The sequence below is a fragment of the Trichoderma harzianum genome (genome assembly GCF_003025095.1).
Source record: "Trichoderma harzianum CBS 226.95 unplaced genomic scaffold M431scaffold_13, whole genome shotgun sequence".
NCBI lineage: Eukaryota > Fungi > Ascomycota > Sordariomycetes > Hypocreales > Hypocreaceae > Trichoderma > Trichoderma harzianum.
The window spans coordinates 1013676-1036538 of record NW_020209261.1 but is presented as its reverse complement, the minus strand read 5'-3'; the positions used below and the strand labels follow the sequence as shown (position 1 = coordinate 1036538).

The following is a 22863-nucleotide window of genomic DNA, read 5'->3' as shown; positions in this document are numbered from 1 at the left end:
CCGCCCATCGTCGCCCAGCTCACTACTTCGTGTGTCAAACATTACATACGGTCGATAATTAACGTCGAGATCAATACCTACAACTCGTGATCATGGCTACGACCAAGCGACCCAACTTCCTTCTCATCGTCGCCGATGACCTTGGGTTCTCAGATGTTGGTGCCTTTGGCGGCGAGATTCAAACACCCAATCTTGATCATTTGGCTTACGCACCCTCAGGAGTGCGCATGACCAACTTTCATACGGCTTCCATGTGTTCACCTACACGATCTATGCTTCTTTCGGGCACTGATAACCACATTGCCGGCCTCGGACAGATGGAGTTTTGGGGTCGTGGACGAGACCCACCGGTTCCATGGTCTGAACGACCTGGATATGAGGGCTACCTGAATTTCCGTGTGGCTGCTCTACCAGAGATTCTCCAGGACGCGGGATATTATACTTGTATGAGTGGCAAGTGGCATTTGGGTCTCACAAAGGAGCGCACGCCACATGCTCGAGGCTTTGATCGCTCATTTGCTCTTTTGCCGGGAGGCTCGAGCCATTACGCATACGAACCCAAGAAACCGGACGGAACGCCCGTTTTTGCGCATTGGGCCAGTCTGTACTATGAAGATGATCAAAGAGTTGAAACGAAAGACTTTCCCAAAGACTTTTATTCCTCAGACCACTTTTCAAAAAAGCTTGTCGACTTTTTGAGTGAGAGAGAGACTAATGCTTCCGTCAAGGAGAAGCCATTTTTCGCATTTCTGCCATTTACGGCCCCGCATTGGCCTCTGCAGGCACCGGAGGCAAACATTCAAAAGTATAAGGGGAAATATGACGATGGTCCAGATGTTCTGCGGGACAGAAGACTAAAACGACAAATTGAACTCGGTCTCTTGCCTGCGGATGTGGAGGCGCATCCGGTCATCTCCTCAATTAAAGAGTGGGATGAGATGTCAGCGGAAGAGAAAGCGTGGTCAGCGAAAACGATGGAAGTATTCGCTGGTATGGTCGATAGAATGGATGAGAATATCGGCAAAGTTATCAACAAAATTAAGGAAATCGGTGAGTGGGACAACACTTTTGTCATCTTCATGTCCGACAATGGTGCCGAAGGAGCGATTGTCGAGGCAATTCCCATGACCGGAGATGTGATCAAAAAGTCAATTAATAAACATTACAACAACGACTATGAGAACCTTGGCAATCGAGATTCGTTCATTTGGTATGGTCCTCAGTGGGCGCAAGCCTCAACAGCGCCTAGTAGGATGCACAAGGGATATGTCACAGAAGGTGGCATCCGTTGTCCCGCTATTATCCATTACCCGGGGTTTGCTGAAACTCCAAACGGGCATATTACTGATTCGTTCACTACTGTTATGGACATCCTGCCGACGATATTGGACCTTGCGGGGATTGAGCCACCAGGCTCGAGCTTTCGAGGGCGTCAGGTTGTTCCGGTAAAAGGCAAATCCTGGATCCCACACCTGCTGAGGGAATCTCCCCGCGTTCATGATGAAGATCACGTAACCGGCTGGGAACTATTCTTCCATCAAGCTATCCGCAAGGGTAAATGGAAGGCCGTATTCATTCCAAAGCCAAAAGGTCCAGAGAAATGGCAATTGTATAACATGGACAAAGATATGGGCGAAATTCACGATTTAGCAGAGGAAGAGCCGGAAATTTTAGATGAACTGATCAAATATTGGATGGCATATGTGGCTGAGTTTGGCGTCTTTTTGTAAGTCAACCTACTTCACCCTCGGTCGTGTTGCTACTCTAACAATGCATCAGGAGAGAGGAGCTGGAAGAGGGTTATGTCCTCCCAAAGGCCTAAGAAGCAGCTAAAAAGATAGAAACGGGCATGGTGAACTTAGTATGATATCCCGACTTTATCTATATAGGTACACCTAATTGGTCTTTTGGCAAGCTGAGTTATAGCCTACCACATTGGTGCAAGAATAGGTGCCATTCGCCCCGGTTGACGACTTGACGTCGATATCCTTGAAGGAAAAGCCTTCACATGTTGCAAGTGGGGAACAGGTCCAGCTGATCGCCTTCGTCCCTACTTTTTCGTTCATATATCCCGTGAAGTTGGACCAGGAAATATTCGAAAAGAATCCCGTGGGAGGTGTGTCAGCGCATGCTGGCACATTATATCCTGCCCAGTGAGTACACTGCTGGATTAGAACGGGCGAAGCGGTAATGTTTTCGATGTGGAAGTTCTTGAAGACTAGTGAATATATCAGCATATGGGCTCAATATCCATGAATGAATTGAGTAGATAAACGTACCGACATTGCGGACATAGCCATTGCCGCCGCCACCACCCTGCGGAGGCCAGTAGGTTCTCTTGCCCACGTAAGTTTTGATGTAAGCGCCATTGCGACTTCCGTATAGCTGTGCGATATGTGGTTAGCTTGTTTGTAATATAGACTTATGATAGTGGTAAACATTACAGAAACATCTTCTGCCGTGATATTCTCAACTACGTCTCTCACTCCCTCATACTGTCCAAGACTGCCGATTGCAATGCCCGCGCTGTTGTAGCATGTCAAATTCTTGACGTGAATGTTTGTCGAGCCAGGTTTAAAGCTAACACAATCGTCTCCAACATTTGCCCAGCTATTCTATAGGAATTGTTAGCCATGGCTTAGTAGAATGATAGGGACACTAGATTCCGACCTGGATAGTAATGTTGTTACTGTTGATCGTGTCGAAGCCATCCGTGTTTCCAAGATTACCTGGATTTGCCTTCATTTCGCCGTTAGATCTATTCTCTGGAGCAACTTCAATAGTATACACTGTACCTGGAAATCGTCGGAAGTGGATGATAGGGTGATATTGTCCACAAGAATGTTTTGAGATTCCAACATCACGAAATTCCTATCCTGAGATTAGTATAGACTGTCCAAGTGAGTTGTTAAGTTAAAAGACTTGCCATTTGCCAGATTGAACAATTTGGAAGTTCTTCGCCACCGCATTCTTGACATTTCGCAGACAAAATGGGATGGGACGTCCGTATAATCCGCCAACCCCCAGCGCTAAATCATACCACACTTGTCCTTGTCCGTCAATCGTACCGGATCCATGCCCATCAATCGTGATGTCTTCGCCTGAGAATTCCATCGCGATAGAAATGTTTTGGAAGTAGTAATACGAGCCATGCAGAATCCAATACCGTACATCCGTTGAATACTGCGTTTGTCAATAACACTGGAGTACCAAGAAATTGCAGCTTTCCGTACCTCAAGTGTGCCGAACAGGTCAACTTGGACGTTCTTCAAGTTATGCAATTGAAGAGCCGTCTGAACACTGTACGTGGTGTCTTTTTGAAAGACAACCTTGCCGTTATTTCCACATTTGCTAAACGCCTCGCGGATCGCAGGAGCATCGTCACGTCCATCCTTCAAGGCGGGAATCACACAAGTGTGTTGCGGTGATGGAAGACTGTGCGCATTGGCCACAAATGCGGTCGTCAATGCCCATAATACAGGGCGAAGAAGCTTCATGATGGCCGTCACAATGGAACCGGACGAATACGTTGATCATGCTCTGTTAGTGAGGACTGCTAATTGCCCGTGTTATTTAATATAGACAGAACTTGGCACTTGACTAATCACCATGCTCAGATTCAGGCATTAATCCAGCTTGCTTCTGCCACTTGCTCACCGATCATCGGAGATTGCTTCATCTTGTATTACCTTCGCCATCAGCGTAATGATGGCGTTTCTGAATGCACGCTACCGGGGAGATAGCTGTGGAGCTTCTCATCGGCCCGTCGGCATTGTTTCTCTCTCATAATTCTGAAAGGACCATGCTTTTGGCTAAAAAGAAGGTCATCGAGACTTTTGCAAACTGGACAATGAATGGCGCTATCACGTTTACATGAGTGAGAAAACGGGGTAGACTGGGCTAAGTTAAGCGACTACGAGTGTAGCTTCTGAAGATTGGCAAATCGGAACATTCTATTTTGCCTCCATGCATTCTCACCGACGTGTAAAGTCATAATGATGAGCCCAGGTTTCCCTTGTTCAAGGCTTTTATCACTCAATTTCATCATCGCCGCCATCTACAGCAGGGGAGGTCATAGGTCAGCATAAAGCGGCAAGACAAAGTCGTCTCCGCTTAACCATGTTAGGTGTGGAGATGATCTCACATTTCTGCCTTCGGTGTGCTTTAACCCGTACTTTGACCCGGTAGCGAGATGCTGAATACTACCAAACTCCCGGACTATCGACGAAGAGATGATGCAGGGCTATGATGATGCGATGAAGTTCGCCGATGGATTGACCCATCGCTTTCTGCCAACCCACGTGGTGATGTTGCCTTGGGTAGGGTCGTAGTTGTAGATGTTATTGCCACCAATTAACTTACATACCAGCCAACACCTGCCCATTCGTTCCATGTCCATGTGCCAGACAATTGCTTTCTGGAACTCCTACTTGCTGTAGGAGCGATAAGGTTACGATGAAGGTGTCATCGTTATTATCCGGAATTGCTGTTCTCAGCACTTCTGCGGCGGCTACCGAGAAGAGCGGGGGATTCGGCAGTCGGCCAGCCCCATGGATCAAATACAATGTCCCTCAAGATTTTTATAATCCCAAAGGGCTGGCTCGTCCGGCCTTTCGATACTGGGTTCCGGATGCAGACGTGGAAGATTCTGTCCTGTATGCAGATCTACAACAGATCAAGCAAGCAGGATGGGGAGGAGTTGAAGTCATCTGCTTAGAGAATTATGGCATTGAACTGGCTGTGGTAGATCCAGCAATTTATGGCTATGGGGGTGATAAATGGCGACAAAAGTTCAACACAATGCTGCGTGCTTCCAAAGACTTGGAGCTCCTCGTGGACTTTGCTTTAGGGCCAACACAGGGCGCTTCCATACCAATTTTGGACCCTGACTCTCCGGGAATGAATACTGAGCTGGCATATGGCATTGTCAACTTGAGTTCCGGCCAAGCGTTTAGCGGAGATATTCCACCCCCCAGCCGTACAAATGCGGGATATGCCAACAAGCCAGATTTCGATGCGCCTTTCACAAACTATACAAACAAATTTGTTGCAGCTGTTGTTGCACGTATAAGCAAAGGTGTGTAAGACATTTACCAACTAGACCGTTAATACTCAGAATTGCCTGCTAATTGCTCTTTTCTTATATCAAAGTGCCTTCCGAGGATGTACGAGTAACCCAACTCGACTTTGATGGTGTTGATGATATCACGCACTTAATCGAAGATGGCAAATTGACTTACACCGCGCCAGCTGATGGAAATGAATACGTCCTATTTGCATTTTATCAGCGTCGTACTGGCTATTTAGCTGCACAAGGAGCGTTCAATAATGCCACCGATCCAAAAAATCCAGCTTCTTGGTTTGCTTATGTTGTTGACCATTTCAGTCAAGAAGGGACCGATATCTGGACTGGCTTCACAGAACAATACGTCATGAATGGCGAGAATGGCGATCTTCTTAGACAGCTCGGCTTGTATGCATGGGAAGATTCAGCCGAGTTCCGCGCGACGTTGTTCTGGACGGATGAATTGAGGTCATACTTCCATAAAACACGCGGATATGATATTACAACTGCCTTACCGGCTCTGTTCGGCACGAGCGGCCTTCCGCCAAGCACACTGGCAAACAGTTACTTCTACTACGCCTTTAATAACCATGAGAATGGAACGGATATCAGCTGGAAGCTACGAAATGACTACTATCAGTGCCTCCAAGAAATGTACGAGCAGTATCACCTTGATGGTCTCTCGAAATGGACAAGCAAATGGGGTCTTCAAGGAAGTTTACAACCCTATGCCACTGCACCGAACGCAGCGCCGCCTTGGGACATGAACTCGGCAGCTGCGCACATTGACGCTCCTGAAACAGAGTCCAATTACTTTGATGGAGTCATTGATGCTTTCCGTGCAATGGGCGGCGGAGCCATGATGGGCAAAAAGCAAATCTTTTCCAGTGAACTTGGGGCACACCGTTATTTCTCGTACGCTGCCACATGGCCACTTATCCTTAATGATTGCAAGATCAATTATGCAGGCGGAGTTAACCGAATCGTTTCTCATGGCTTCCCATACTCCGGGCTTCGACCGCAGGTCGAGTGGCCTGGACTGACAACATTTGAATGGTTGTACTCTGAGATGTGGGGGCCACGGCAGCCCAGTTGGTCATACGTCAAGGAGATGGGAGATTGGATGGCTAGGACTCAACTTATTCTCCAAACTGGTGTGCCGAGGATAGATATTGGCATATATCGCCACAAGTATCTCTCTGTTGACATTAAACATTACAATATGGGAGAGAACATATTCTGGGATCAATCGCTCCAGGATGCTGGATACTCCTACGTTTCTGTGAGCCCTTCACTACTGAAACTGGTACGTTTTCCCTAACTCCATTATTATCTATAATATTCTAACAATTACAAAAGGATAACGCAATCATTTCAAACGGGTTGTTGGCGGAGAATGGCCCCGGTTTCTCTGCCTTTATTGTAGACAATTCAACCAACATTACGTCTGAAGCTGTTGATCGATTCCTAGAGTATGCCAACCATGGGTTTCCCATCCTTTTCGTGGGCGGGGTTCCCGAGACAACTCCCTACTATTGTGATTCATGCGACCAGCATGTTAAACAAGAGGTACAAAAGTTGACCAAATACCCCTCGGTCAAAGTCCTTCAGTCAGAGAGCGAAGTTGTGGGCGCTTTGGCAGCACTCAATGTGCAACCCGCGGCAAAGAATCTCTCTCCAACTCCCATCTTATACGTCCATAGGATCGACGAGGATAATCGTGTTGATTACTATTGGGTGTATAACTCAGATATATACGAAGACCATGCCACAGAGGCTTCAATCAGAGGCAGTGGCATTCCGTACACACTAGACGCTTGGACTGGTGTCATCACGCCCATTGTCAACTACACGATATCTGGGGATAGATTCAATGTCTGGATCGAGCTTCGATCAAATCAGTCTACAATCCTGGCGTTTGCTCCCCATGGATTCTTCCCTCACGTTCCAGTCCCGGATATCCATGTTACTAAGACAGATGTTGAATATCTCAACTATTCGGCTAGTAGCCACTCTATCATCGCTCGGTCTGCCTCAAAGGAGAACAAAAAAATAACGCTGAGTGATGGCCGAGTCTTCACATTGAGCGGCCTCGATCAGCACTCTAATCCAGCAGCACTTGGTCCATGGAATGTCACCATCCAGGATTGGCTTCCTAACCCAGACAAATTCAACAACTATACGTCGGTATATCAATATCACAATCTTCAGTTAGACGAGCTTATTCCCTGGTACAACATCTCAGGGCTCAGCAGCACATCCGGTATTGGTACTTATAAAACTCAGTTTACTTGGAATCCTGATGGCAAAGTTAACGGCGCTTTGTTGGACTTGGGACCAGTATTCAACACTATCCGACTTTGGGTCAATAGCCACTGGACTGGCCCTATTGATATCACAGATGCAGTTGTCGACATCACGCCATTCTTGAAATCGGGCCTTAATGAGGTGAAAATTGAGGTTTCATCTACACTTAGAAACAGACTGCTTCAAGTCAACGTCACAGAATCGTGGGAGCAATCACAATACGCAAGTAGCTATGGTGGCCAACCATATGGTCTCGCAGCACCTGTGAAGCTAATCCCGTTTGCTGAGAAAGTAATTAAGCTATAATGAGCTTTACCTATCAATAGATTCAATTCCCATATTTTTGATAAGCGCTGTAGCCATCAACTTAGTCCATTCGTGAAAACTTCATTTGTAGTGTCATGTCCGAGGTGCCGTATCTGCTTCCAAAACCCAAGACCCCTTGATATCAAGGCTATAGCGTGAATTGCATCATTTCAATCGCGCTAACTATCCCAGTCTGAAGATAGCATATCAGCATCCACGGACTTCGAATTACCTATACCTATACACCGCATCACGTCCGTAGCTATTCTGACAGTCAGGGCAATAGTCTGGTGCCGAAAAGCCGCTGCCAAGGATTTTTTGTTTTGCGATGTTCCGTCTCGCCAGATAATTAGCGTAGTTGTGATGGAGTCAACAAGCTTCTTTCGGGCTTAAAGACGTAGCTAATAACAGAACTAATGTCAGGTTGGCGCTGCCAAGACTTGTAGGCTCGATTTTGCAAGTGTCATTCGCTCCTCGGCCGAAAGAAAATGTCGGATGTCGCTGTCAAATCCCGTTTTGGGTTAATAAACCCTGAAAAATCGCGAGATAGTGAGACGGCGACAGATGTCGTGATAGATGGTATATATGTCGCGACAATCCTAGAAAGCTCGGAGCGGGAATAACCCCGGTTTTCACGGAAACCTGGTGCCGAAGATGTCGTTAACATTGACAATACAGGCTGAGAAACCCCACATCTCGCCGCTTTAATATGCCCCATGCTCGTTATGGCCTATGTATAAGCTTGTGTGTTAAGCTAGGCATGCAGGATAAGGTGAACGTCATTCAAGCTTTCGGTATTCAGAGAGGTATATTCAGGCTGTTTGTAGCGAGGAGCAACTGGCCGACGACCCTTTTGCAAATGTTTAGCTTCAGATTCTCTTTCTTCGCTTTCCTTTTGAACGTGAAAAGATATCACATGCTCGTTATTGCGGCGGTATCGGCGGTTGCGATTTCTCTTATATTGTTATTTCTCCCCCCATTGGCATTAAATGCATGCAATACCATCCTAACGGTCTTTATACCTCTACGTGCAACCTTTCTAGTTGCACTTGGTAAATCTCCTCGAGATGGCTTACAAGATCAGCAACATCTATGTCATCACGGCCTTCCTTGTCATTGGAGGGCTGCTGCAAGGTTTTGACATATCATCTCTTTCCGCGATTCTGAGTACCAAGCCGTTTAAAGAAGAGTTTGACAGCCCAACGGCTGATCAACAGGGCGGTATCACTGCCAGTATTTCCGGCGGATCATTCTTAGGATGCCTTGCCAATATGTTTGTAGTCGATAGATTCGGCCGCAGATATACTATGATGGCAGGATGCATTATATTTGTCATCGGCGCCGTGATATGTACGGCTAGCGTTGATATCGCGATGCTAATAGTCGGCAGGCTTCTTTGTGGTGGAGCAGTTGGTAATTATATTTGATGTTTGCCATACAATGCTATGGAGGCTGACTTTGGTATAGGCATGTTCACATCCACAGGGCCGTTATTCCTGGCTGAATTATCCCGGCCTGAGACTAGAGGTCGCATCTTGAGTTTCCAACAGTGGAGTATTACTTGGGGAGTAAGTTGACACCGGTCGAAATTCTTGAGTATCTAATAGTCGAAACAGAAGCTCATTATTATAGGCTCTTATCATGTATTACATCACTTTCGGCACCCAGTACACAAAGACTGAGGCGGTGTTTCGTGTGCCTTGGGCTGTACAAATGTTTCCTGCTCTCGTCCTGTTCGTTGGCCTATTTTTCATACCTGAATCACCCCGCTGGCTCGCCTCTCAAGACAGATGGGAGGAGGCTCTCGAAGTACTTGCCAGCGTTCATGGACAAGGCAGTCAACAAGCCCCAATTGTACAAGCCCAATATGCGGAAATCCGAGAATCAATGGCCGTTTCGGAATCACAGGGCGAAGTGAAGTGGGCTGAGTTGATCCATCCTGACAACATCCATCGCATTTCGAACGGAATATTTGTCCATATCTGGACGCAACTGAGTGGCAACAATGCCTTGCTATACTACATTGTCTACATCTTCCAGATGGCTGGCCTTACTGGAAATGTCAAACTTATTGCATCTAGTGTTCAGTACATCATCAACGTCGTCTTTACTCTACCGGCCATTTTGTTTCTCGATCGAATTGGCCGGCGCCCTGCACTTATCGGAGGGGCGTTCTTCATGATGATATGGTTGTACTCTACCGCTGGCGTTATGGCACAGTATGGTCACTATGTCCCCGGCGGCTTTGATGGATCAAGTGCGGTGACTTGGACGATGAATGATGACGCGAAATCAGCCAAGGCGGCCGTCATTGCATTTACTTACCTCCTTGTTGCAACATATAGCTTCACTTGGGCTCCCATTTCGTGGTGCTATCCGTCCGAGATTTATCCCATACGCCTGAGAGGCAAGGCTGTTTCTATCGCGACTTCAGCCAACTGGATTTTGGGTTTCGCCAACAATTACTACACTCCTCCGGCATTTCAAAACATCCAGTGGAAGACATTCATTATTTTCGGCACTTTCAATGTTGTCGCATGTCTCCACGCGTTCTTTTTCTTCCCGGAGACCAAAAGGAGAAGTCTTGAAGGTGAGAGATATCCCACGAAAGTTTCCTTGAAGAATGATCATTTTAAGCAAACTATTATGGCAAAACGCTAACAATATGCATTTCTAGACATTGACGAACTTTTTGCTAGTGGAGTTAAGCCTTGGAAGTCTAGTACTCTGCCAAAAGCTGATAGGCTGCACGAGTTAGTGGAGGAAGCTGACAAAGGCAAGCTACAATACGAAGTGAACGAAGTTTAACAAAAGCATATATACTTTTAAGATAATAGTAATGATATTGTAGTTGGTTGGATGAGAAAGTCTTAGATGTTGATCCTTATCGATGGCTTCATTTGAGTAGGTGCCGAAATGAATGGCTCACCTGATACGACGTTATATGAAATATGCGATTATTAAAGCAAAACTAATGAGTATTGGTCACACACTCTTTTTTGGAAGAACATACTCATTCTGAGGCATCACAATAAGAAAACAGACTTCTGTTAATAAGCTCGACTGTAGCAACTGAACGATGGACAAATATCCCCTGCCAAAATGGAATAACTGAGAGTATCCAGAATAAGCATCTCAATCGAGTGATCAAATTTGCCACTGTGTAACCTCTACATTCCATGTTATACACCGTTCACGTAGTATGAACTGCTCCGTCCAGAAGTAAACCAGCGGTATAAGCTACGTCCAAGGCGTGATTTGGTTGGTGAGATTCACTCGGCGCAGTAGCATACTGCCTGGGTAGATGGCGCTAACCACCTTGACAGCCGCCCCTCATAATGGAACCACCGTTTGTCTTCACCCTTACCATATAGAACACTAAGAGAATTGGCAACTGCTGATCTCTCACTTCTTTGCCGTTATATCAAGAATTGAAGTAAACTCTATCATTTAATGTTGAAAAATGGAGAGTAATAATAGTTGATAGCACGTAATTTCTTCATGAATGAAGCACAGTGATATATTGGCAGCTACTTATGTGTTGCAAACTCTATATAGCCCCTTTGCTTCTTTATTCTCTGAAACTCTCATGTTGACGCAGTACACAATCTTAGTAGCGTCGTTAATACTGCCTCCAGCTTAGCAGTCGTAAGAGAAAGAGCCCAGGATTGGTGCAGCAACACAGCTGTCAAGACCAACAGTAGTGGCGAAGTCGCTGCAGTTGGGGTCGGTGTAGACAGAGACTAGGCACATTAGACACAGTTTATGGCAATTATCAGCATAATTAGACTTACAGCTACATCCACCATCAACTTGGGTTGCTTTGGCACTGGAAATGCCGCCAAGCTGGTGGCAGGCTCCGTCACCGGCAGGGCTTTGGAAGCTGCAGCTGCCACCACAGTCTTGCTGGTTGCAAAAGAGGATTTGGCCGGCCATAGCAGAGCTGGCAAAGAGAAGAGCGACGGCGAAGAACTTCATGTTGATGTTAGGGAGTTTGTTTCGTTTAAGTTGAAGTGTGTTAATTGAACTTGTTGAGGAGACTGTTGTTATTTCAAGATTGACTACTACTTCGACCCGATGTCGACGCCTCTTTATACTTTTTACCTTGCCATAGATTTGTACATCATTTCCATTCTGGTTTGATCATTGCCCGCGTTACGTTGGCTTGTTGCGTCCATTGGATGGGCTTGCATTCTGGTTTTACAACATTGAGAGTGAGATACAAGAACTCTCTTGTCCTAACAGGTCATAAACAGCAATTAAACCGAGTCATTTCATGCATTACGTATTACAATTTCTTGGCATAATCTTTGCAACGTATCAAATGGCAAGGTCTCTGCTCCGAGGTGTGCTGATTATTCAACTTCTATCATGTGTGTTACCAATGAAATGTCTCAGGATGGAAAGGCAGAAAGACCGTATGTATACAAGGGATTCTTGGTTATGTAGCTGTCACAAACAACGAACAAGTTGAATTCTCAAGTCCAGAACCTCACCAGTGCCATTATGGTACCACAGATGTTTTGAATACTGTTGACAGATGTTCAATAGCCCGTTTCACTACGCCTAAGAACGGCGAGACTATGATAACATTTCATTGACTCAGCTATAACGAAGTTACATGATTAAAACAACCAATTTGACATTGTGTAATGCCAATAATGATCTACAATAAGCATACCAATTCGGACTCAAAGACGCAGGTAAGTTTTCTGATCTGTCAACTAAGGAACGGCCGATCGCCCGACAATATGAGTTGTCCTTCTATATGAAGCCATAATAATCATAGAATACTTAAATCTTAGTTGCATCGTTTACGCCCTGCTTGAAATAAGCGCTAGATCTAATACACAGAGATCGGCAGCGGCAGAAGTCAGCCTTCCAGGTACAAGGATTTTACAGGATCCGAACATCCATCAATTGAGCATTACATAATGCGTAGGGTCTGTTAAACAAATATAGATGGGCATGAATTCTTGTTGAGATTGTAACAGCACATGAGAAAAATGATGACTGTCAGAAGCGTCAGCTTAATACGTCATCTTGGTGTTAAGTGTCAAGAGAGTCAGCTCGTAAATTACGTATCAGTTTCAGTAATCCTCCTCCTCATCCAATGGGCTAATTAATTAATGACACCCAACTTTACAATGCCTATATTTTAACGGTTGTCACTGATCTCATAGTAGACAAACCACAAGGTAGGTTTCTAGGACCTACAGCTAGTTGTTGCTTTGTCTAATTTTGGATTCCCTCCAGTATAGAGCTCATGATGTTCGCGGTCTTTGAAGTCCGTGTTCACCTTTTGCCAACTCTATCGAAAGGTAATGCCTACCATTTCAAAACTCAAATGTTCATAGTCATAATTAATGATTGTATGGACTTGGATTCGGCCAGAAGGGTATAACCCTGACATCAAGTGTACTCCCTATGTATTGCAACCATCACACAGTAGTACCCAAATAATGAGACTTAATAAGCGTAGACAATTGAAGCCTAAAATTATCGATGATGATAACTTGTGGATGGTAACTGGCTTGTAATCGTGTTGGTGGAGACAGACAAGAGTTTCAGAAGTGAAATAGTTAGTAGAAATATCAAGGTATTCGCGACAAGAGCCATTGGAAGTATTCGGAGGTGGCTAGTCAATCCAGACTGATAACATACACTGGATAGGCGTCGGAGACATGAAGATTTTCAGATATCTGTTTAATCGAATAGGAAATTTACAGGCCAGTCCTCTGTGTCGATCAAAAGGGTGTGAAGATCGATCACTGACTTTTAATCTCCGGTTACCTACTCCGTACAGAGCCTAAAACTGCCGATTTGAAGGTTGCGCTACGTGTCTAGTGCATTCATGTCCCACAACTTCATGTAACCAGCTGCTCATCTCGTCGTCTGAACGCCTGCTTCTTCTCCAATGGTTCATCAATGTACACCAAAAGCCAACGCGCATGCGAATAACAGCCTGCAAAAATGGTTGTTCTTGGATATCTAGCATGGCGAGCAATGCTAAACTTTACCACATTCGCGCATGCTTCATCTCACTCTGTACATAGGTGCCCCGCCACCAAAACTCCTCTGCCCGTGTGGCTAGTTTAAAGATTCAATGTTCGATGCCACATATCTTTCACTTGGTTCAGAATCTTTTACTTCTTCCCTCTCTTTTCTTACGTATGATTTATCTACTATTGAACCTCTAAAGCCGCTTTGGATTTCTGCCTGGCAAGTAGACCGTCTCAGTCCTTAGTTTATTAATCTACCAGACGCCGATAGACTCATCTAGCTTATATCCACCCACTATAAAAGCCACTGTACGAGTAGAGAAGACGGGCCACGCGATGCAAATTTGCTGGGTGGGTACATACACCCTGCAGATGGAACTGGCCGAATGTGTCACTGTGCACGGCGTACATACTGTAATCATCAGTGCCTATCTACTCCGTATCTAGCGGGCATATTCGGCGGGGTTGCAACCCGCCAGTCTCGAGACGAGTTCTACCTTTTCTTCGTTGTCACGCTCTCATACATCAGCCGGCATCTTCAGTAACTTTCAATACCTACTCGACATCGCGTCGCCAAGTCTCTCAAGCTTGTATAGAGAACTCCATCGGGGTGAAGAGTATGCTACTGCCACTTATACGATGACACGAGCCCGGAAGCAAGTCACCAGATCATTCTCCGCCTGTTGGACATGTCGCCGGCGGCGTGTCAAGTGTAATGGCATTGGCCCGCCATGTAACCCGTGCAAAAAGCACAAGATTCAGTGCGAAGGCTACGGAATCGAATTGGTTTGGGTAGATCCCAAAACAGGCACGTACCCGCCATATTGTCGCCGGAGCATGGATTTCGAACAAACATGGCGTGGCAGGCCAATCTTAAACGAAGGGCAACTACAGCGCTTGATCGACGCAATGGACGACATTGATCCGGCATTTTCCCAGCGCAAGTCGTCCTCAAGTCCATTCACAGTATTCAGAATTGCCCGATCAAATAAACGCCCGGTATCGGACAGCCCTACTACTGACATATCGTCGTTGAGCCATCGATCTGTTGAGTCCCTGTCGCCATTTTCTCCATCGAACAGATTCTCATCACCCTTTACGGAAAGCGATAATTCTCTATCACCATCACTAACACCTACCATCACCGGGTTTTTATCGATGCCGAAAGATGAAGCCATGATGTTTTATCACTACGTGACGTGGATAGCACCTCTGATGATTCCTGTGGACAGCACCGAGAATCCTTGGAAATCAGTGTATCCCTCCACAGCCCTTCAGGATACTTCTCCGGCTTCACGCGCTTTATATCATGCGATATTAGCTCAGTCAGCTTTCAATATATTCAATCTACAAAAAGGCAACCCAGAATCCCATCGCGAAAGAGAATCTGTCGCCTTGAAGCATTATGGAGCTTCATTAAGAGAGCTGAGTAAGAGCTTGAATGTCACGAAGGAAACGGAATATGATGCCTGCGCTGCTACTTTATATACGCTTATGATATCCGAGGTGAGTCTCTTACTAAGTCATAATAAGACTGTTAACTTATTTTGGTGGCTAGGGCAATGCGCGTGGCTCAGTGGCTTGGAGGAATCACTTTGACGGTGTCGGAGGCTTCGTCACCCACTTTGTTCAGCAAAAGCCATGGACCCGATCCACGCACTCTTGGGTAATATCCCAAAGCCTTGCGCTCTCGTTTGAAATATCACAGACAGTCAATGTCAAACCTTACGGTCGATCGTCGATAACAGATATTCTGTTAGACAGCGTCGCGTCGCGCCACAATTTTGGGTACACCATAGGCGCAAGCTGCGATGTTTTAAAAATCATTTCGTCAATAAGACTTTTTGCAGAAAAAATCGCACTCGGCGATATTCCTGATGATCTCGGTATTTTGATTCAGTCGTGCCTCGTTGAGTTATCACCTCTCAATAATAGCAACTTCGATATGGATCTCGATATACCAGACCGCGATAGTGTTCTGGAGTCGCTGCCAGAAACGCAGCAGCACAAGTTTCTAGACTGCCTACATCTCCGCCTTTTTCGCACCGCAACACTCATATATCTACACCAAGCTATCCTCAAAGTTCCCCCGCGAGGCGTTCGGAAATATGTCAAATCTGTCCTTGAAGATGCTATGACGTTCATCCGCATGCGAGGAGGCTCGATATCCATGTGGCCAATCTTCATTGCTGCGACCGAAGCTACTGAAGAGGAAGATCAATTGATGGTCGAACAGTGGCTAACGATATCGAGCCAACTTGGAATGCAAAATCGCTTGATAGCTAGAAAACTTCTTCATCAAATATGGCATGAACGGTCTGAAGAAGCAGCTGCCAATGGTTTGGATCCAGATCAAGTGATAAAAGACTGGAAGGCAGTCCAACGAAGATTAGGGTTTGATCTTTTACTTTTGTAAATCGGAGTTCTTCTCCTTTTGTCTATAGAAGTTTATGGTAAAGCGGTTGTATGGCATTTCTTATTCAAATACACAACCTAATTTAATTCTTTATTTTACTAAAAGCTGCCTCGACAGCTGTTGCCATATCTCCCAATGTTTCATATGTTGCCCCAATGTTAACCTTGTCTTTTACGGCCTCCAGGTCCCCCATGCCCATACTACCACCTCCACGTGAGATCCAAACCCCGGAGCGAAAGCCCAGAGATGCGACAGGGATGAGATCAAATGTGAGACTTTGGGCCGTATGGCAGATATCACTTTTCTCAATGCCGAAATCTTGGCGGGCATGTTCGACAAGATAGTTGAAGTTGTTTGGGTCTGGCTTATAGGTGCCAATATCCTCAGCGACATAGATGGCATCGAATTTGACCCCGTTCAAGCCATTCTTCAAAGTATTTCCAAACGATACTTTATCAACATTGCTCAGTGCAATTAATTTATAGTATTTGCCCAGCTTCTGCATGGCTGCCACAGTGTCCGCGAAAACTGGCCATTGCCCGATGGCTCCGCCAAATGCTTCCGCTTCATCTCGGGTTACAGATATTCCAATATCTGCAGCGACATTTTCATATACTTTGCTCAGCAAGACTGAGTATTTTTCGTCCGGATACTGAACTTCCAGCTTATGTTCATGAATCGAATATTGCTTGAGTAGATGGGCTCGGAGATCAACCAGGCTCTTGTCCCATAGTGGATGATGCTTGGGGAGTTTCCCCAGCAATGGAAGAAATTGCTGAAAGATTCCAGATTCCCAGTCAATTAGAGTTGCATATATGTCAAATGAAAGGGCTTTGTACGATGTGAGGTCAAAAGAGGCCATTTTGAGATGTTCTTCGAGGGCGCAAGAGTTTTTTGCCTCTCAGTAGAAAGAAGGCGGGATTCTCATGTCTATTATATAGAGAAAAATGCGGAGACCATCTACTAAGAATTATCTGTACTTTTCGATACTATATACTAATTCATACTGCTCCAAACTTCGTCGTAGATAATTCCAGACGGCTTACGACGTGCAGATAAGTTATTGACAGACTTATCGTCTACGGATCTAGACAACAATGCTCCGTCCTTGGCATATTCTTCCGGTTAGACTGTCTTGGAGTAATCTAGAAAGTGGAGGCCAGAATCCTCTCTCCAACAAAAAGGGCAGCCTACGACGAGATCCAGTCAAAATATGCCGGACGCTAATGCACGACAACCCCGCTTTCTATGTTATTAGTCGTAGTCTCCCAGCACGGTATGTATCTATAATGTCGTACAGTGTGGTGGCTGTGGTCTATATGTACCTGCAAGGCAGCCTCAGCGGATATCCCTCTTGGTTGTAGTAGGAATCGTTACCCGGAGAGAATATCCGAGTATAAATTCTTATAGTCAATAGTCTGTGAAATTATCCCGATCAACATGACATGAGTCAGCAGCTGATGATACGTCAAGTTCTATCTCTCCACTTTAAAGATTCCAAGGAGATAGACCAAGACGCATATTTGCCCACGGAATAGTCAGCAGCATTGTTCAATTCATCTCCAAGAAGCAAGTCTCTGTCATCATATAGTATCTAACATAACTACAAGCCAGATTGGTGCATATCAGATTTCTGTTAGTCATGTAGCAAGAGCGAAAAACGCAGCGCAGCGGTGCTGGTCTACGTGCCTATATGATTCAGGATAATCTACGTGTAACGTGCGACAGCTTTGATTCACTCTTGATAGTAAACCAATAGAAACAGAGGTGCTGATTTTGGAATTACTTAGAAGCCAACCTTCGGCAATCAGATAACTAAGGTATGGCAAGTGTGTCTAATAAGTGAACTATCATCGGCAGAATCCGATAAGGGTCCAGTAAAGAATGTTCGAAGAAGTGAGTAAGCCACGTGGAATGCAATCGCCAGGTAGTATGCCTAAATCAACGTCATCGGTGCCCTGGTGGTCGTACCCAGGGTTATCCTCTTTTCCGCGCAACGAAATGGCTGACCCATCATTATGCCCGAAGGAATTGCGAACCGCCCGCCAGCTGATACTTTTAAGCTAAGATTTGACTAAAATATGCTGATAAGATGCAGAAGTGACCATCAGGCCTCCGTTTCCTTGATGAACTCTATATAAATTGGCAATTATGCCCGCGTTTTCTACCCCGCATGAAGCATCACAGTTTGGGCGACTAGGGCCATATCTCTTTTGTCATTGTTACGGAACATCCAGTTGATGCCAAAGATCAAGTCGCCTTGGTCATTCAGAGAAGATTCTCAACATAGACTGGGCAAAGAAAACGGGATTAATAATGCAAGATTCTCGTAGAATGAATCGTTGACGTAAGTTCATCTTTTTAAGAGGCTCAATTGCAACGTTCACTGTCAGGAGAGCGTTTGAAGGAGGTTCTTGCGTCACTCATGCTCATAATGCTGCATTGCTTCCGAACTTTCCTATTGGATTCTCTACGGACTAAACACTTAGTGAAATTCTGTGCGGGGAAAGTAGCTTTGCCTATACATTGGGTATTTGAAGGGTATATAAGGGTGGTCTTTTCCCTCGACATTGGCATGAAGCACTTGAGCTACATGCCCTGATTAAAACCCATTGCATTCAATAAACCAATACAGACTCGGTTTTTCATTGAAGGTCTAATCATGTCACACCTGGACGTCGAACCTGCTATTCCCGTTGGCTCTACTGTTGTAGTGTCGGGGGCAAACGGGAACATTGCAAGCCACATCGTGGACCAACTTATCAAAGCGGGCTACATTGTTCGCGGTACCGTTCGCGACGTGAAAAAGAACAGCTGGTTAATTGATCACTTCTCTAATATCTACGGCCCCGGAAAAATTGAGCTGGTTGAAGTACCAGATATGGCAGCCAGCGGTGGCTTTGACGAAGCTGTAAAGGGTGCCTCTGGATTCATTCACACAGCCACGCCAGTGATGGAGAATGCGGATCCCAATGCTGCGATACCAGTTGTTATTCAAGGGACCGTGGGCGCACTCCAGTCTGCTGCTAAAGAGCCTAAAATGAAGCGCTTCATTCTCACTTCCTCGTCCGGTGCCTGCACGGCTCCAAAGCCAGGAAAAGTCTTTACAATCGACTCTAATACTTGGAACGAAGAGGCCATAAATGCAGCGTGGGCGCCACCACCATATGAAGGGTTCGAACGTCTCTTGGACGTCTACTATGCCAGTAAGACTCAAGGAGAAAAAGAGGCATGGAAATGGGTTCGCGAAAACAACCCAAAATTTATTCTCAACACTGTCTTGCCGAACGCGAACTTCGGCCCTGTTGTCGACAAACACCACCAGAAATATCACAGCACCTTGGGCTGGATTCGTGCCCTCTGGAATGGGTTTGATGGTGAAGAAGGTGTGCGAAGCCAGCCGCCGCAATACTACATCAACATTGTCGACGACGCCATTGTTCATGTTGCCGCGCTCTTGTACAAGGACGTGAACAATGAGAGGCTCTTCACGTTCGCTTATCCATATAATTGGAATGACATCTTGGCCGCCTTTAGGAAGCTCTATCCAAGCAAGAAATTTATAGACGATATTCCGAATCTACCGCGCGATATGAGTATCGTGACCAATGGGCGGGCAGAAGACCTGCTTAAGCGGTTTGCTGGACATGGTTGGACCAATCTTGAAGAAACTATTAAAAGTACTGTAGCAGACTATTAAATCATCAAATACTGAATAGTTCTACTAGAGTAATAGTTTCAGAATAACGTTCGTTGCAATCACAAAATGTCCACTACTGATACGTAAATACTATGTAGTGAGGATAGGGATCAACAAACGGCAGGCATAATGAAGCGCACCATCGCAACAGCTTTTATTAGCCATTATTTTCATTTTATACAGTCATCTATCAAGATAGCCGCCTCAAACATCGAGGCGAGGAACCTGCGGTGAAGAAACGGTATGCTCAGATTCGCTTTGGCAAGGTATGAACAAGCAGCGTGACCCGGAAAATTCGTAGTATCGATTGTCGATATTCCACTTGGCAATACGGTTTCTTTGTATACTTTTCTATCCATTTTCTTAATGAGCAATTCCGGTTATGTACATCTTTAGACCAAGAGAGAGTTGCGCCGACTCCTCTAATCCAAGTAAATGATCCGCGTAATTAATAGCTTTAGAGCCGCGCTTTCTCGAAGTTGACTTCTTTGGTAGCACTCAATTCTTTTTGAGCCTTTTCGTTTAGTCGTTTCCACATGGCCTTTCGTCGTTCATGTCCATCGAGAAAGGCTCTTACCCATTCTCTCTGAAACTTTGGAAGCTTGCGCCCTTTCCCATCCTCTCCTTTGCCAGCTAACTCTCTTAGTGTTTCAAAATAGTCTTCGAAGTCAGGAAATATCAATGTGAATTTGACGCCATCTCCGCGCACTTTGATCCTCTCAGTTTCCCATTTTCGCATCTCTTCAACTGGGGGCAGCGTAGCTCGTCCTGCGAGGAGTCGTGCTGCTAGAACTGCTTGCCATTCGAATACTTTAAATGTCAAACCCGCTGCGACGGCTCCGACGAAAAGCAAGGTCGGGTCATTTTGCCAAACAACATGCTGGTATAGATCTGGCACCCGATTATTGCGGACCGGAACATCGGGGAGGAAAGGCATAGACCAGCTGTAGCCTGTGCTGAAAACGATGTAATCGACATTGGCAATCGAGTTTCCATCCACCAAATGAACAGTTCTGCCTTCCACTCGAGCAATTGACGGATGGTTTCTTATTTTGGGATGGTTAAAAGCCTCTCCTCCAAAATATCCATTGATGGTGTGTCCAATCGTGATGGCGTGTACTGGTGTTTGTGCCGTATTGACAAGATCGAAGGCGATATCAGCTCCGGAGACGGATGCTCCGACGACAACGACGCGCTGGAGAGAAAACTTTAGACTCTCTTTCGACGATAATTCTACTCCTGGATAGCTTATGACTTACCTTGCCATTAAATGGCTCTCGGTCGCGAAAGTGTTTACTGTGGATTACACTCCCCGGCCTTGCCTTCTCGAATGCCTCCAATCCTTCAATCGGAGGAATATAGGGTACCCAGAAATGCCCACTAGCGACAACGACGGCATCAAACCATTCTACCCACCAGTAATCGCTGCGCTGTCCACTTTTGCGCAATACAACTTTCCACTCGGTACCAATCTTTTCTACTTTCTCCACAGTGGTGTTGTAAGAAACGAAGTCACGATAGCCCCTTCTATCAACAAGACTTTGAACATATCTCTGAATAACATCCCATTTTCTAAACGGGGTATCTGGCCCGTGATTAGATATTGAGAGCTCACTACGCTCCTCTGGAATTGGCTCTTGACTAAATTCCATAGGCAGATGGTCAATGTTAGTTTCAAGATACGGATAGACTGATGACTCCGAGAACCGAGGCTGGCTTGATATCTGCGTTTGGGCTGGGAGGGTTTTTGGAACAGCCAAGGGAGTATCTGCTGTGCGGTTTGCCAACGCAGTGAAGTTGGACAGCGTAGGAGGCCTCGATGCATCATCTATCCTAACATTGAGTCAACATTTACAGTTAATGATTATTCCGCCTATCTGAAAACTTTACCCCGTTAGGGGTTGTACTTTCTCTAGGGGAAAACAGCCGTATATGCTGAGAGACAGTAGAATAATAATAACGTACCAGCATCCTCCAGCACGTTCTCGGCGTTCGAACACACGAATGATATCGAATGCCTTCTCCTGAGCAAGGGCATCAATAGCAATAGCACCTGCTGGTCCGGCGCCAATGACGGCCACTCGTCGCACTGGAACACTGCCTGTCATTATAGCTGGAGGTAGTAATTTGTTAAGTTAGAGATTGTAGGATTTCCCATCTAGATCTCAGTTATAAAGAAAGAATGAAAAATGACAAGTCTTCAACTACCACACAGCGAAGAAGCTGGGGTAATTGATGATTTAGATTCCATGGTGGATTATGGCATGTAATAAAGTTAATAACATTTTCGGTTATCTCCAACCTGCCGCATATGCCGCACGCGCCGCAATAAGTCTAATTACTGAACCAGCTGATTCCAAAGCCTAGATTTGCTTGTTTTGCTTGTTGCGCAGGTCGATCTGCCGGCATTGCGCAAATGGTGGGTTCCATCACGCAATCTGATAGCCTCTTAGCTGGAGCTCACTAGTGCTCGGCATTGAGATGCAACGATCAACATCAACAGAGAGATGCTCTCCCACGAGAAAGGCCTCGTACGAATATTGTTTAGTAGGAATCCTGCTAAATAGAAAAATTAGATGAATGTGAGCAAAATCAGGAACAGTATATGCATCGGTTGGCCCAGTAATTACCTATCAAAGAGTTTGGCTTTCCTCATCATGGAGTGGCGGGAAACCTTATCACAGATGAGTCTAACGATGGAGATTTCAGATATCCAGGTTAAATGCCTTCACCATTTACTAAATTATGACAAATGTAATAAAGACCGTCTAGATGGTCTTAAGTGTCATCCCAAAGATATTTCGCCAGCCCACCATTATCCAAAAGGTCACTAGTGAGATCTCCATCATCACACCTTGGCCATCTAGAGAGAATCGGGTATATCTTCTAGCACGCCATAATTGGCGATTACGCAAAGAGACGCTACGCCGTTATTGGTGACGATTGAATATTTGATGTTCAGTGCCATGGCCTTTGGACTATGTTCGTCTTTTTGACTTATGTATGTTCTTAAATAGATCCGAGATCATCATGCATATGCTCGTACCTACATTTGCAACGTGTTTGC

At 45.5% G+C, this 22863-nt stretch overlaps 9 protein-coding genes across 9 annotated transcripts; 5 read left to right on the top strand and 4 right to left on the bottom strand.

Annotated features, from left to right (window-relative positions):
- Positions 1–219: 219 nt before the first annotated feature.
- Positions 220–2234, top strand: M431DRAFT_523668 (hypothetical protein). The gene is made up of 2 exons (XM_024920556.1): positions 220–1726; positions 1780–2234. Exons 1-2 carry the CDS (start codon positions 228–230, stop codon positions 1820–1822), a joined length of 1542 nt encoding a protein of 513 aa, XP_024770682.1. The 5' UTR covers positions 220–227; the 3' UTR covers positions 1823–2234.
- M431DRAFT_541070 (glycoside hydrolase family 28 protein) lies at positions 1896–3497 on the bottom strand (the record flags this gene model as incomplete). Its single annotated transcript, XM_024921090.1, has 7 exons — positions 1896–2218; positions 2280–2385; positions 2445–2615; positions 2671–2739; positions 2796–2871; positions 2927–3183; positions 3234–3497. The coding sequence occupies 7 exons, from the start codon at positions 3495–3497 to the stop codon at positions 1896–1898; spliced, it is 1266 nt and encodes a 421-aa protein (XP_024770681.1).
- A 958-nt stretch (positions 3498–4455) lies between these two features.
- M431DRAFT_94481 (hypothetical protein) lies at positions 4456–7678 on the top strand (the record flags this gene model as incomplete). Its single annotated transcript, XM_024924589.1, has 3 exons — positions 4456–5079; positions 5163–6371; positions 6425–7678. 3 exons carry the CDS (start codon positions 4456–4458, stop codon positions 7676–7678), a joined length of 3087 nt encoding a protein of 1028 aa, XP_024770680.1.
- Positions 7679–8745: 1067 nt separating this feature from the next.
- On the top strand, positions 8746–10486 carry M431DRAFT_523667 (hypothetical protein; the record flags this gene model as incomplete). The annotated part of the gene is made up of 4 exons (XM_024920555.1): positions 8746–9091; positions 9146–9246; positions 9311–10268; positions 10356–10486. The coding sequence occupies 4 exons, from the start codon at positions 8746–8748 to the stop codon at positions 10484–10486; spliced, it is 1536 nt and encodes a 511-aa protein (XP_024770679.1).
- Positions 10487–11317: 831 nt separating this feature from the next.
- M431DRAFT_499123 (hypothetical protein) lies at positions 11318–11656 on the bottom strand (the record flags this gene model as incomplete). Its single annotated transcript, XM_024917761.1, has 2 exons — positions 11318–11421; positions 11473–11656. The coding sequence occupies 2 exons, from the start codon at positions 11654–11656 to the stop codon at positions 11318–11320; spliced, it is 288 nt and encodes a 95-aa protein (XP_024770678.1).
- A 2663-nt stretch (positions 11657–14319) lies between these two features.
- On the top strand, positions 14320–16096 carry M431DRAFT_94825 (hypothetical protein; the record flags this gene model as incomplete). Its single annotated transcript, XM_024924624.1, has 2 exons — positions 14320–15186; positions 15239–16096. The coding sequence occupies 2 exons, from the start codon at positions 14320–14322 to the stop codon at positions 16094–16096; spliced, it is 1725 nt and encodes a 574-aa protein (XP_024770677.1).
- On the bottom strand, positions 16033–16998 carry M431DRAFT_511859 (hypothetical protein). The gene has a single exon (XM_024919751.1). The coding sequence runs from the start codon at positions 16956–16958 to the stop codon at positions 16179–16181; it is 780 nt and encodes a 259-aa protein (XP_024770676.1). The 5' UTR covers positions 16959–16998; the 3' UTR covers positions 16033–16178.
- Positions 16999–18561: 1563 nt separating this feature from the next.
- On the top strand, positions 18562–19968 carry M431DRAFT_511858 (hypothetical protein). Its single transcript, XM_024919750.1, has one exon. The coding sequence runs from the start codon at positions 18759–18761 to the stop codon at positions 19794–19796; it is 1038 nt and encodes a 345-aa protein (XP_024770675.1). The 5' UTR covers positions 18562–18758; the 3' UTR covers positions 19797–19968.
- A 173-nt stretch (positions 19969–20141) lies between these two features.
- On the bottom strand, positions 20142–21904 carry M431DRAFT_523661 (hypothetical protein; the record flags this gene model as incomplete). Its single annotated transcript, XM_024920554.1, has 3 exons — positions 20142–20991; positions 21056–21629; positions 21762–21904. 3 exons carry the CDS (start codon positions 21902–21904, stop codon positions 20254–20256), a joined length of 1455 nt encoding a protein of 484 aa, XP_024770674.1. The 3' UTR covers positions 20142–20253.
- Positions 21905–22863: the final 959 nt, after the last annotated feature.